Below are 13,976 nucleotides of genomic sequence, written 5' to 3'. Positions count from 1 at the left end.
AATTTGATAATATCTGGCTTTTAAAGTTCTTGAATGAAATAGAATGTAAACCTGAATATCTCAATAAAGTCTTCCAATAATTCAATTAATATTCTTAGCAATTTTTCTTTTCTTTCATACTATTCCTCTTGTTTGCTGGGGGAGAGGTTGTTCTTAAACATATCGCAAGAAGACATTCATCTATTAGAGATGTTGTCACCCAGCAGGCTACATATCCAAACAATTAACCACTTAGGAAAGTCTTGTAGAAGAAGTCTTTCAAATAAAGAAACTTTTTCCATTCAAAATTAATACAGATGCAGCCGATACTAAATCCATTTAATTGGCTGGTAAGTAACGACTGGGATATTAATCCACTAAAAGCTGGAGTCCCTGTCCCCTAAATGACGGGTGACAAGTGACTGAGATTAAAGGATATGGGGGTCTTATCAATTTATGAAAGACAATTATTATAAAGAATAACTTGAAATGATACCACTGATAGATAAACAGCAAGCTGCTATAGCCCAAGACTAGGATGAGACTTTCAGAAAGGTAATTAAATCACATACTTCATTTGTGGTGACAAAGCAAAGCAAAGTAAAAAAATCAAAGTAATTATAGCAGCCGACGGGTAGGTCAAATGTAACTATTAAAGGATTAGACTGAAAAAAGGAAAATAACCAAATAGATCAACCGGTGGGATGAAAGTGAACGACAACAGGGGAGGGATATTTACCATTGATTAAACAAAAAGTGATTTCTCAAAAATTGCTCAATCAGTACATTCTTCAGTCATTGATCATTATCTGGTGGAATTATAGCTGGCCTTTCAGGATGAAAACAACAATCACAGAAATAAATCTAGACCAATTACTGGAGGGAGGTTGTAGAGCTTGGTGACATTTAGTGATAAATCTCCTCTAGATAGGGAGGGGGAGGGTATGAAATAGGGGTAAGGGAGAGGGTTTGCTTAAGGGAGAGGATGAATGGGTAATTCTTCCAGCAATGTTAATTATTTAAGGTATGATATAGCTGGCCATGAAGGATAGATACAATCAAAGACACTAATCACAGACATATTGATCAATTAATCAATTAAGTATGACCTGAGAGATCAAAAGTATAGCAGCAACTTGAAGGGAAACCGTTCTACATTTCCTAATATAAACTTGTGTGAAAGAAAAACTTTCTGAGAAGGAACAAGCTGGTACAACTCACCAAATTAGCATTACTGATATAACGATCATCATTGCGACTCATTAAGACATCTAATTAATGGGCCACATTTCAGCTTATCAGATCATTTGTTACAGAATGGGCCAATTGGGTATTATTCAGACTATTAAAAAAAACTGTTGTAAACATCAAACTGAAACAAAATTCTCTACCAACCACAATGCTTAACTTGGAAAACACCCTGGAAATAGAAGCTTTACACATGTAAGCTGTAAACTGACAGATTTGAATGGTAGTATTACTGACACAGATACTGTAACTGGCAGAAGAAAACAATTATACTGCAAAAGGAAGCTACAAAAGTAACAGCAGCTTACAAAGTATCAAAGAAGCCAGACAATACCAGCTGATCAGTAATGTACATGATATCAAGCCCTCACATAGTTCTGTGTGTGACAAGCAACCTTTCATCAAACCTAATGACTGCAAACTACAATAGTAAGCATTTTTTTCTTTTTGTGGGTTGCCTACAGTAAGAGATATTGCACTTCTGTACACGGCATGTATGATGTATTTAGATGTACATATATCACTTAACTACAAGAGACAGTGATCTATCACTATGCGTGAAGTCTTCCAGTGTATTAAATCATTAACTCCAGACGAGATCTTACAAACTGTTGATCATAAATCCATTTTTGGCAGACCAAGATGAGAGCTACAGTTACAACAAGTCCACACATAAATTATTTCTCCTCTCTTCCACACTTTTCCTCCTCCATCATGGAGTCCTAATCTTCCGATCATTAATCTACTTTTGTAGACTATTAATCCAGCTTTAGAGCCATAAAACGCCACCACTGAAGGCATCATCCATTTTCTGATCATCCCTTTATCCGTTTCATATGAATTATGAACATCGAAGTATGCCCACACAAGTGAATGTGAATTATTGAAACTTAGACAAAGCAAATTACTACACACACTACTGGGGTGCAACTGATGTAATCATAGAACAATGGTTCATACATGTACCCAAGAAACAAATAAATATAGCATTTAAGCCATGAAATCAAGCAAAGACAACCTCATGGAAACTTCCGATTGGCTTTCTAACCTACAGTTAGCCTTACTCCCACGTTCAAACTTTGGAGAAATTTATTATTTGTTGAAGATAGGAAGTGTGATGTACAGAAAGCTACTAGCAAGTTTTGAAGAAAGAACAAAATAAAGGGGAACGGGTGTTTTGAAGGAAGGAAATAAAAAAGGAAAAAAAAAAACCCTTCTTGTCTACCTTGACATAAATCCTTGTTTGTAAAAAGTGGACTGAAGTGAAGAAGAAGAAGCCAAATTTGCTGCTAGTGGCGATAATTTCTTCCCCCCCCCCCCCCTTAATCATCTGTACGGATAAATGAGAGGTGCCATTATGGCAAAACTCAACGAAGCCTGTGAAATAACCGTAGGAATCACAGCCAACAGCACACAAACACTCCAGAGAAGAGGAAACCTTTTAATACCAGGCAAGAGGCCTTTCAAACTCGTATCGTTAATGCCCACCACTTGATCATTGTGGAATAAACCTCCTGGCTTATCTGAAATGGCTCATAGAGTCAAAAAGGACTAATAAACATATAAAAAAATAAAAAATGAGAAGCAAAAGGAAACTATCAATGGCTAGAGGGGATTCATTTAACGTCAACAATATCTATCAACTTCAAAAACAGTCATTTTTTCCCCCCTTGTAACCGCACTTTTTTATGCTATATTAGACCCTAAAATTTCTTTAAAAGTAACTGGGTGCCCATTTATTCTTTTACTCTTCAAGTTTTTATATGAAAAGAGCTTAAGTTCCTATGCATGAAGAAATGCAGATATCTTTTTGTCTTTTTTCATTTTGCTCAAAATGCAAATGGTGTTGCCTAATGGATTGAATAATTCATTACCATATGCGACAGGTAAACCCTTCATGAGAAATTTGTTTTCAGAATATTTTCTCTCTTTTAATTTTTTTTTTTAACACTCTGCACAATGCAATTACTCTCTAAATATTTTGATAGACCGAGTGACAAAAAGTGGCTGTGTGAGTGAGGTTAGCCATTTCTCAGAGGGAAGTGACGGCCACCTACTTTTTTTTGAGCCATCTCTCTTACAGTCATCACAATCACAAGTGTGTTGTGCATTAATGTTGTCATGAATAATCATGAGCCAATTGTTATTAAATGGATTCCAAGAGAGACCATTTTAAAAATAAGGTTGGTCGGTTTAACAATGATCACCGGTATTACACATAGATCTATCTTAGTCATACTGTCGATATCTTGATATTTACTTTATTTATGTTGTTAAAACCCTATAAAATAGTGAATAATGATATTATTATTATTATTAATACAATTGTGTTTTGAATATTTTAAGTAAGTACAAGCAACACATTTAGACCAGCAAAAATTCAGAAAAATTGCTATTTGGTCTCCATTTCACTCTTTTCCAAACTGTGGACATAGGATTTTGCGTTTACAAAGTGTACTGTGTGTCACATTATAAACTATCGGGACTATAGAGCGTGGTTTGTTTATTGTTACCTCTGCACTGCAGACTGTACAATATTAAGAACAGATAATGAACCATACTATCATGAACAGCATTTGTTATATGGAGTTGGCATGTTGGGTGCTATGAGGCATTCCTACAGCAGTTTGCAAACACGTTTACATAGAAACGACTTGATAAGGAATGAAAAGCAGTCTAGCACATGCAAACAAAGTATTCTACTCGGACTGACTGAAAGAAAGGCAATGTGCTTATGATTTTAAAGCCACAATTGAAGATCATCTATATTACAATGTGGAAAGGCAATGTGCTTATGATTTTAAAGCCACAATTGAAGATCATCTATATTACAATGTGGAAAGGCAATGTGCTTATGATTTTAAAGCCACAATTGAAGATCATCTATATTACAATGTGGAAAGGCAATGTGCTTATGATTTTAAAGCCACAATTGAAGATCATCTATATTACAATGTGGAAAGGCAATGTGCTTATGATATTAAAGCCACAATTGAAGATCATCTATATTACAACAATGTGGAAAGGCAATGTGCTTATGATATTAAGCCACTTTTGAAGACCTTCTATATTACAATGTGGAAAGGCTATGTGCTTATGATGAAGATCATCTATATAACAATGTGGAAAGGGGTGGGGTAAGGGGTAGACTGGGACGTATTTCCTTAAAAATTGTTTACTTACCAACTGTTCATTTTGGGAAAGAACAGCTTTTCCTGTTCATAAATTTGCTACATGTCAGATAAAAAAAATACAACTTAGACAGAAATGATATTGATTAGTCTATGGAAGCCGAATGAGCCTTAAGCATTACAAGTGTGGCTGTAGTCTTCTCAGATTCCAGCAAAAAAAAACATATTGTGTTAACATTACGTGAACAGTCACCCTTTAAATCTTTACAATGCAATCTTAAAGTATATATATCCCTTTCTGATCAGGAAATGTTGACTTAAATGACCTTCAATAAATTCTGCAAATAGACTACAATACTGAAACAAAAGGGTAAATGTCAAGCCTCTGGAGCGACAAACACCTAAACTGAAATTAAGATTGCGTTTTCGTCGTCGTCGTCGTAGATCTTGTTCGGCAGAGAGAAGAGAAACCTTCTCAAGTTCTTCAGAGTTATTTCCTTTAAACCAGCAAGACTTCCTACCCCACAATCAATACTGTGTTTACTCAGCTATTGGTCCATACCTCCGGGAAACGAAATTGGGCAAGCCTTAAGTGCCACGGATCGATATAATTAAAAATGGATCAATGGTGATCGTGACGAAAGAGGGTTGCTTCAAAACCAGTCCGTGATAGGTAAAGTTTTATAAATGGAGCGGTCATTATAACCACAAAGGACTTGTAATCTCTTCGGGTAGTGATATGTTGGGTTGGTAAGCAGCAGAACTTTCATATATTTATATAAATATATCTATATACTATGTTAATTTATGATGTGTGTCAATCGGTGACTGAATAATGCAATATATGCTTCAATGAAACATTTATTAATGTTATAGAAGTGATATTGATTGATATCGACAGAGCGGTATCTTAAAACATTTGCCAGAATCCTTGACTACAAAACGATGAAGGTGAGATTGAGCAGAGTAAACTGAAAGAAGACAAAAAGGAGCGTGTAAATAAGAGGAGACATGTGTGTCATTACTCTTCGTTTGTTTGTTTGCTTGTATGTTTGTTTGTCCGTTTGTATGATTGACAGATCTTCTCCTATATAAGCATATCCAGATGCCAATCAATAAGCTGCAATAATTGTCAAAAAGTTCACATTTGGAAACGTCTGGTTTTTTCTTCAATTTAAATGTATTACGAGCTGAGATTGTCCTAGTGTCCAAATCTACGGTAGCCCTGAATGGACAGATCAAAGACTGACTGTACTACTGTACTAATTATATTCACATATCCCAATTGTCTCAAGGTTGGTTTGACAATTAGAACACAAATGTCAATCCTGACCATAATCATGTGTTTAGATAAAGAGGGTGAAAAAAAATATATTTCTCTACAAGTTTATGTTCTATTTGGGTTTCTATTGATGTGTTGTTAATGAGAAAGAGCGAACAAAATATTTAACAAAGATGAATTTATAGATGAATAACTGCAAACAAACACACAAAGAAATGTGAAGGTCACAAACTATGGACTTGCAGCCAAAACTGAAGTTATTCTTGAACTCACTGTGTGCATTTAATGAAGAAATGACCTTCAAATAAGACATATAGATCAAGACCAAAGGAAAAGATAACTGGCTGAGTGGACCAAGAGGGAGAAAGATGAGAAGAAATTTGCTTGGAACTCATTTTTATCGGTGACAGCGAACTTAAGACAAACCGAAACGTAATCCGCTTCCGATGAACTTGAGGACTTTGGCCATCTGCAGAAGATGAACACTGCTGTTGGGCAGAGGCGAATAAATTGATTAGAAATGGAGGTTTTTGTTTCTTCTGGAAATGGCAAAGGGATACAACTGCTGCTGACATGGCCTTAAGAAAACAAAGCTGTCGGACGTGACCTAATTTGAGAGATGCGCGGCACTTACAGGGAACATCTCCTTAAGCAAAGAGAAACACATGACCAGGATGGCGGCAAGAATCTTCTCACAATCAGCAGTAATATCAAAACACCAAAATTATTTTCAATGTTTTTTTTTATTCTCTCTCTCTTCTTTCCTTTTTTTTGTGAATGTAAAGCCAAGGAGTATTGAAATGTGCTGAAGGAAGTAGACGAAATTGACATAAAAATTCACACAGAAAATGTGAAGGTTCAGGTAATTTATACAAGATGTTTAAACCAAAGGACAGCTCTACTGCTTCATTTAATTTACTTCTGTTCAGTGAATAAACAAACCAATTAGTTTAATTTTAAAGATGAGAGGAATGGGACTTGTTGCTGCTCACATCTGAATAGTTCCTAACAAACACAGCTGTCTTGGAGCCCAAATTTAAGTCAGGGAACTTCTAAGCCATATCTTTGAAATCTTAGTGAATCATTTACTTTTAGTTTAAAGGTAGTCATTGTGTAACAATGTCAATTCTAGGTGTTCCAGATATCAGACGAAAAGGCTTTCTTGTTCTTTAACATATATTATTCTGTTCAGAAGAGAATCTCTTTTGAGCATTTATGGATCTCACCAGGCCAATCATGTCTCTAATGGTCAGCTTCCACTCTCAGCCCCAACCTTCCCCCAACCCTCCTCTGCACCTACACCCATTCACTGCCAGTAGCCCCATCCTCTATGCCTATCCTACAGTAGGTTCTGTATTAAACGCCTACACTTTCTCAGAAATTAAAACAAGGAGAATTTCCACCTCTAGCATTATGTTTTAATAAGAACTGACTTGATGAAAGTGAATTTTATCTTGCATGCCCATTTTCTCCCTCAAATTGATAGCAATAGTATTGTTGATATTACTCGCATATAAAAACAGCGATGTTTTTGTAAGTCATCATCCCAAAGATCCTCTAGCCTGCATGATGAGTAAAACTAACAAATTGTACACAGCTGAGCACTTTCAATAAACTCCTTCTTCCTCTTCTGCTCTCCCCTCTCCTCCTGTAGACCCAAAGCAGATGAAGGCAATGAAGAATGGATTGGAGCAGGTTAATGGCCTGTCACAATCCCATTCTAGGGAAAGCAGTAATGAAAGTTAAAGAGCTCTAGGTTTTTGTCTATGATTTTTAACTCAATTTGTACTCAACTTGGCTACCAAGACATCTGACAAAACACTTGAAGGTTGATGGCCCGTGGTCTAGCCTAAGATCATATCAATCAGCCGCTGAACTGTGGGCAAATACGCCTGCTGGGCTTTGGAAAACTAATTGCAGAGAAAACACGGCGAATTATGCTCATCAGTGCATCCTAAAGCCGCCACATGCTCTAGGAAAAACTCTAAATCTGCCACTGGACTAGCCCAAGCAGAAAAAATGTCAATTCGAGCACAGTGCTAGAAAGGGAGGCATTCCGACGACGACGTTAATATTACTTTGGAGGACTTTAAAATGTTTGACCAGGAAAATGTGCTCATAAATGGTTAGGAGGGAAAACAATACTGAACAGCCTTCCGAATATCTCCGAGCGGTTGACTGGTAAAAAAATTCACAATCTCAATCGTAGAGCCATTACCGACTATATCTTCCGGTCCAATGAACAGCAGTGAATTGATGAAAGTAAAAATTCTCAATTAGACCATTTCGGGAAAGGATTTTTTCAGCTGGAGGTAAGCAATGTGCGGTCATGTGTGTATATTGTAAAATGACAGAGTCATTCCATTGAAGCTCTTCAACTCCCAGTCGGTGTTTAAGGAAACTTTCTTGACAACCTCTTATAGCAATTTCTTCCTTCTTCCTTTTGTTTTTTGTCATTTTTTAACATCAAAGAATCGTGACAACAGCTTTTATGACGCAACTCGATGCAACCAGTTTCTCGCTCTCACCCTTACAGTAATTTTTAAGTGGATTTGTCTGATTTCAGAGCGACCTAAGAGTAGCAAAACAAAGTCGGTTTCTCTCCAAATTAAAGTAGCATACAAATGAAAGACCAAACATGGTGAACACAGCATGCAGAATGCAGAAAGCCCTATGAGACACCAGCAGGGCAGACTCCCTCACAGTATAAACATTGGTCTACCCTGTCTACCTTAGACGTAGTAATTCATCTGGGTGAGATACAGGCATATGCACACCTCACTAGCTTCATTCTACAACACTAGTTCCCAACACAAACCAAATTTAACATTTAGTATATTAGACTTAAAACAATTTTACATTTGGTTTGAGTTGGTTTGAAGATACCAGATTATTCATCCAGAAGAAAACAATGGTTGCCAGCAGCATAACCCCTAAAACTAATATAAATTAATATATTACACAAAACAATAGGGGTAATCTGCTTACCCTGACCAACATAAATACCAAGTATGACATCAATCACATATGTCCTTCTTGAGATACCATGTTTACAAACTAGGGCATCACATACACACACATACATCAGAACCAAAAAGTATTAATTATTAAAATGGAGATCGCAATTTGATCAAATAAGTTCAGAATTCTTTTGCTTAGAGAAGTTTACGGAGTGATCGATGAATAAATTTACATCGATTCTCAACATTTTGCCTTCAAGAAACTTTGCCATATCAGATATTAATCACATGTATGCAAACAGCAAAAGTTTGATAACTTGAAAATGTTCAACTTTGCTTTCATTCATTTGAAATGAAAATTTTCTGGTAAGCAAATCCAAAACTAAGTTGGTACAGAATTTTAATATTCTGATAAGCAACAAGACATGTACCAAAATCAAGTACAAGGTCTGCCTCAATAACCACATTAAAAAACCATCCTTATCTGTGAACTAAGAGAAATATGACCAGGTCAGTGGGTAAAACCTCATCACTATGATGATGATATTAAGGCCACAAAACGACAAAATATATGAAATCTTATATAGTAAGTGCTGCATTTAAGCGGGTCAAGCCTAGAAAATGCTTAAACACGTCCCAAATCTGAAAGATTTGCAAGATCCTTTAATGCCAGCAAACATTTCATCAATAAAAACAATGGATTTTGCCACCACAATTAATGATTTCTCAACACCTATATGCTCAGTGGCAGCAAATCAATAAACACAATAGTCTCGCACCATACTCGATCAATACCATTTCCATCTGTCCGTCCCAAAAGAGTCGCAGTATAAACATCTTCACTGCGTTTAATCACCGAGGGAAAGTATGTTTAAAATGTTTGGAGTAGGTCGGAAACTCCAGGTCAAACCAAGTCAAGAACACAGTTCCTGTAGAGCTTCGTTCAGTAAATTAGGTACGTAGGTATCTGAACTTTTTTAGTAATAATGCACGTACGATACACGGAGAAGAAAAATATTATGAAGAGTGTCGAAAAAGGAAAGCACATCTGGTTGAACCAGTCGATATATAGCAACAAGTCAAAAGGAAAGTGATTATTTATTGCTATTACTAACTCACTAAAATCAAAGGTTATTTCATAAACACTTACACCAATCACTGATGACCACCTGGTGCTAACAGCAAAGTGATTCCCAAAACAAATTTACATTTAAGTGCTCATTTAAATATCCGACTATATGATCTGTAGTATGCATAAATAATTAAAGGACGTATGGGGCATTCTGGGTGTGGAAATTTCTCATGTTTTCAAATTTTTTAATTTTAGGGATAAAGGGGAGGAGGGTGGTGGATGGGAAGTATGCCTTGGCCACAGAATTATAATTCAAATTGCTGTGGAATCAAGGGGAATCACAAGTCAATAGAGACCAAACATTCGCTATATTTTTAGCTGTACCATTTAGAGATCAATAGGACAGTTTACTTATAAACTAATGTTCGATTGAAACAGGCCAGATGTGCAACAAATATCTTTGAAAACATTCATGTTTGAGAAAATATGGATATAAGGAAGTGCAACGATGTAACCTTCTTCAGCTTCTTATAATTACCATCAGTTTTGCACTTTGCATCAACACACATCGGCGGACAGAGGAGATGAGAAGGTAATACAATTCATCTGATGTGTCTACAATATGCAGACAATACATTCATCTGATAGAACTATAATGGGTCTAGACAATACAATTCATCTGATGGAACTACAATACCTAGACAATACAATTCATCTGATGGAACTACAATATGCAGACAATACAATTCATATGATGTGTCTACAATACCTAGAGAATACAATTCATCCGATGCGACTACAATATGCAGACAATACATTTAACTGATGGGTCTACAATAAGCTAGACAATACAATTCATCTGCTGGTCTACAATATGCAGACAATACAATTCATCTGATGTGTCTACAATATGCAGACAATACAATTCATCCCAAGCGACTACAATACCTAGACAATACAATTCATCCCATGCGACTACAACATGCAGACAATACATTTCTCTGATGGAAATATTCATGTGACTAAAATATGTGGCTACATATGATGCAATATTATAGTAACGACCTTGAGAAGATTCATTCATTGGATGTGTATAGACAAAATATTAAGTGCTCTTTACACAATAAGTAAAACCAAAACGAAAGGATATTTAACTGTTGTTTATTATTGCTCCATTTGCGATTCATATGATAATAAATTAACTGTTCTCTTTCATCCTTTGTTATCGTAATTTCACATGCTCTTAATACTTCTCTTCAGTCCACTTCACTGTGTATTTTCCGAGTCGAATCTGTGACCTTCACGTACCATTTCCGTTAATGAAGATACCGGGACTGACCATGAATTAGATAGCAGGCTGTTTGAGATTTCACATTCTGCCTATGATACACATGAAGCTATATCTATCGACATATCAACTAAGGTTTTGTCAAAAGGGAATTAACAATGCTGCTGGCAGGTTAAAATCAAGTGTTTTTCCCCTTCAAGACATAACTGCAATCAATAAATTATGGATTGACCCACAGTGGAAACTGTCTTTCAGCCGCTATGCCTATGTTTCCAGGCTCTATCTCTTTTATACTTTTAAGTCCGCAAGATCGCTGGCGGTGGTTCAGACGGTATGCTTGACACCTGACAACTCGTAGCTTTAGTCTCGCTTGACTGTGCACCAGTTGTGTAGTGCATACAGCATATATTACCAATACTGCACAAGCTCCACTGTTTGTACAATCAGGTGCTAGCAGATGGAGGGCACAAGTTTCATTTATTTTATGTTTTCTAACAAATGAAAATGCAGCTTAAATTTGTTTTTCGCTGTATGGCTACTGACATAATATTGATTGGTTTTCTGAGCAATGTATGAACATCCATGTAGCTGGTTGCAGGTTTACCTGTGGTTACAGTGGCTGGCTAGTTAGATGTCAGTTTGTTTAGACTAGTGGTACCTTCCTACGTAAGTTTCACTTTACAGGACAATATGAAAGCACAAAACTGTGGTGATGCCTTGCCACGGAATGAGGTGGTCTCTCGCTCTCAGCTCCGAGAGCAGATTAACCTTGATAACCTAGCTAGAGGCCAAACAAAATATGGGCACTATAGAAATACAGATTGGATATGATAGGTCTTCTTCCTTGAACTTCTCTTGCAGAAAAATATTTTCATTAATACAAAGTACAGCTCACCAAGCCTTTCAATTTACAAAGCTTCAAAATACTTGCTCAAGAAGAAGGTATTGTAATACCCCAGGGAAGAGCATGCCCCAAAGGGATAGGGTTTATATGGGAACATTATCTTGACAAAGACATGTTGACAAAACAAATAAGGAGTGTGTGACATAGGAGATCTGACATGTCAAGAGAGAAGATCTAGTACATTCAATAGCCCCTGCTGCACTACAGCAATTACCTTAGGCTGTAGCTTGTAACTAAAAACAAACATCAACTTATATATCAAACACTTTTCACTTTTCATTTAAATACCACAGACACAAACAAGGACAAGTCATAGCATACATAAACAGACACAGAAGTTAAAATGGAAGGAGGAACATGACTTAAAAATGTTTACATCCAGGGGATAATTTCAGTCAACAGATTGTTGATTCCTTTCATGTGTCTACAAATATATACATGTCAAAGGTCACATAAATTAGGCCACCAGTACATCACAGGAATGAAAGGAATCAGTAGAAGAAGGTCATGAATATGCAGTGACAGAACAACTCATTTACAAGGACCATAACAGAGCATTGAAACTTAAACTAAGCTGAACATGGATTTTCCCACATTCATACTCCCCAGAATTCTCTCCCAGATCACTTGGGGATATCAGCTAGGTTGTCCAGTCACTTTCATTGAGTGACTGCACGATTGAAAAGATTTAACAGTTAAATATGAGGACCTAACCTTATGCAAAAAGAGGTGGATGGTAATGTGGGGGAGGGGGGGGGCACCAGGGGGAATATATTGGAACAAACTTCTTGTACATCTAGTACTGCAAAAACCCTGTCGACATCAGGTACTTAACAGCTAAGATGGACGAGAAAATATGATATTAAATCACTTTCCGATTGCAAGACACTTTGTTACTTTCAAGTCTCTCACGTCACAGGATCCACAACAAGGTTTTGCATAGACATTTCACAATATCTTTAACTGAAACAGTAGGATCCAAACCAAATGAAACAGCTAATCAAAGAGAATTTACTCACCCGGTCTCCTTCACTTTCGCTGTCGCACTGTAAAAATAAAGGTACGAAAAAATGTTAAGCATATGTCTGACCATTCAACACTAACTGGACTTACCGCTTATCTTAACATGACATCAAAGAACTCTGTGAACTGTTCAATAAGGGGTTAATCAACGGTCTAGCATGCGTTACTCACAGGATTAATGCACGATTGGGGGATAATGCAAGCGATGCACGAGGGCGGAGCCCGAGTGCATCCAGCAATAGCATTTACACCCGGAGTGCATTAATCCTGTGAGTAACGCACGCTAGACCGTTGATTAACCCCGTTCATTCATACACTACCATTTGTGTGGGGGAAAAATCATAAAACAAAACATTTTTGGTTACATATAACCAAAGATTTATTAAAGTGATGCCCCGTAATTTTACCGTACGTTACTCACAGGATTAACCACGGTCACCTGACCTGAATGGACCAATAGGATTTAGGAATCTTTACTAAGTATGAATGAATAAAGGTTACTACACTATGTGAACATAAAAGATGATTAGAAAGAACATAAATGAACCAAACCAAAACTCAAAAAGAAGTTATCAAAATGAAATCAGGAACGTTTGTATCATTGGCTGAAGGAGACTGGTCACTGCATCAAGCTCTAGATCTGTACACGACTAGACACTTTGGATGGTAGAATGAGAAGGAGGCAGGTTGACCCGAAATGACTGGTCAACATGGGAGGTCTGTGTCAAAGGTTACCAGGTCACTCAAAACACAGAAGAGCAAGGGTGCGGTTTTTGTGAGGTGATTAAATTTTCTGTAATTATGCTTCATCATGCATACTGTAGTTGGCTAAAATCCTTGATATTCTTGACTATAGATGTAAACGTGTAGTGATAAGACCCTTACTTCAGCTGGTAGTCATGATGATGACATTGTGACCCAGATTATAAACCGCCCTAAAGATGATCTCCAGAAATAATATCACGACTGCTGTTAAAATGTCAACAAAACAAAAACCTCAGTATATTTGTCAGCTGACACATTCTTTGTTTGATGTATTATGTTTGCCTTTGAACATTTATGAGTTTTTACTCATTTTATTTGGTCCTT

At 36.7% G+C, this 13,976-nt stretch overlaps 1 protein-coding gene across 3 annotated transcripts in view; it reads right to left on the bottom strand.

Moving 5' to 3' along the window:
- Positions 1-13,976, bottom strand: part of LOC139981128 (autism susceptibility gene 2 protein homolog) — a 175,701-nt gene that overhangs the window by 75,989 nt on the left and 85,736 nt on the right. For all 3 annotated transcript variants that reach the window (XM_071993311.1, XM_071993312.1, XM_071993313.1), the window contains one exon: positions 12,884-12,910. In XM_071993311.1, the coding sequence (XP_071849412.1) occupies positions 12,884-12,910 (27 nt within the window). The remainder of the gene's footprint in view (positions 1-12,883; positions 12,911-13,976) is intronic.

The sequence above is a fragment of the Apostichopus japonicus genome, chromosome 15 (assembly GCF_037975245.1).
Source record: "Apostichopus japonicus isolate 1M-3 chromosome 15, ASM3797524v1, whole genome shotgun sequence".
NCBI lineage: Eukaryota > Metazoa > Echinodermata > Holothuroidea > Aspidochirotida > Stichopodidae > Apostichopus > Apostichopus japonicus.
The sequence above is the reverse complement of the archived record's forward strand: the minus strand, read 5'-3'. Positions and strand labels throughout refer to the sequence as shown.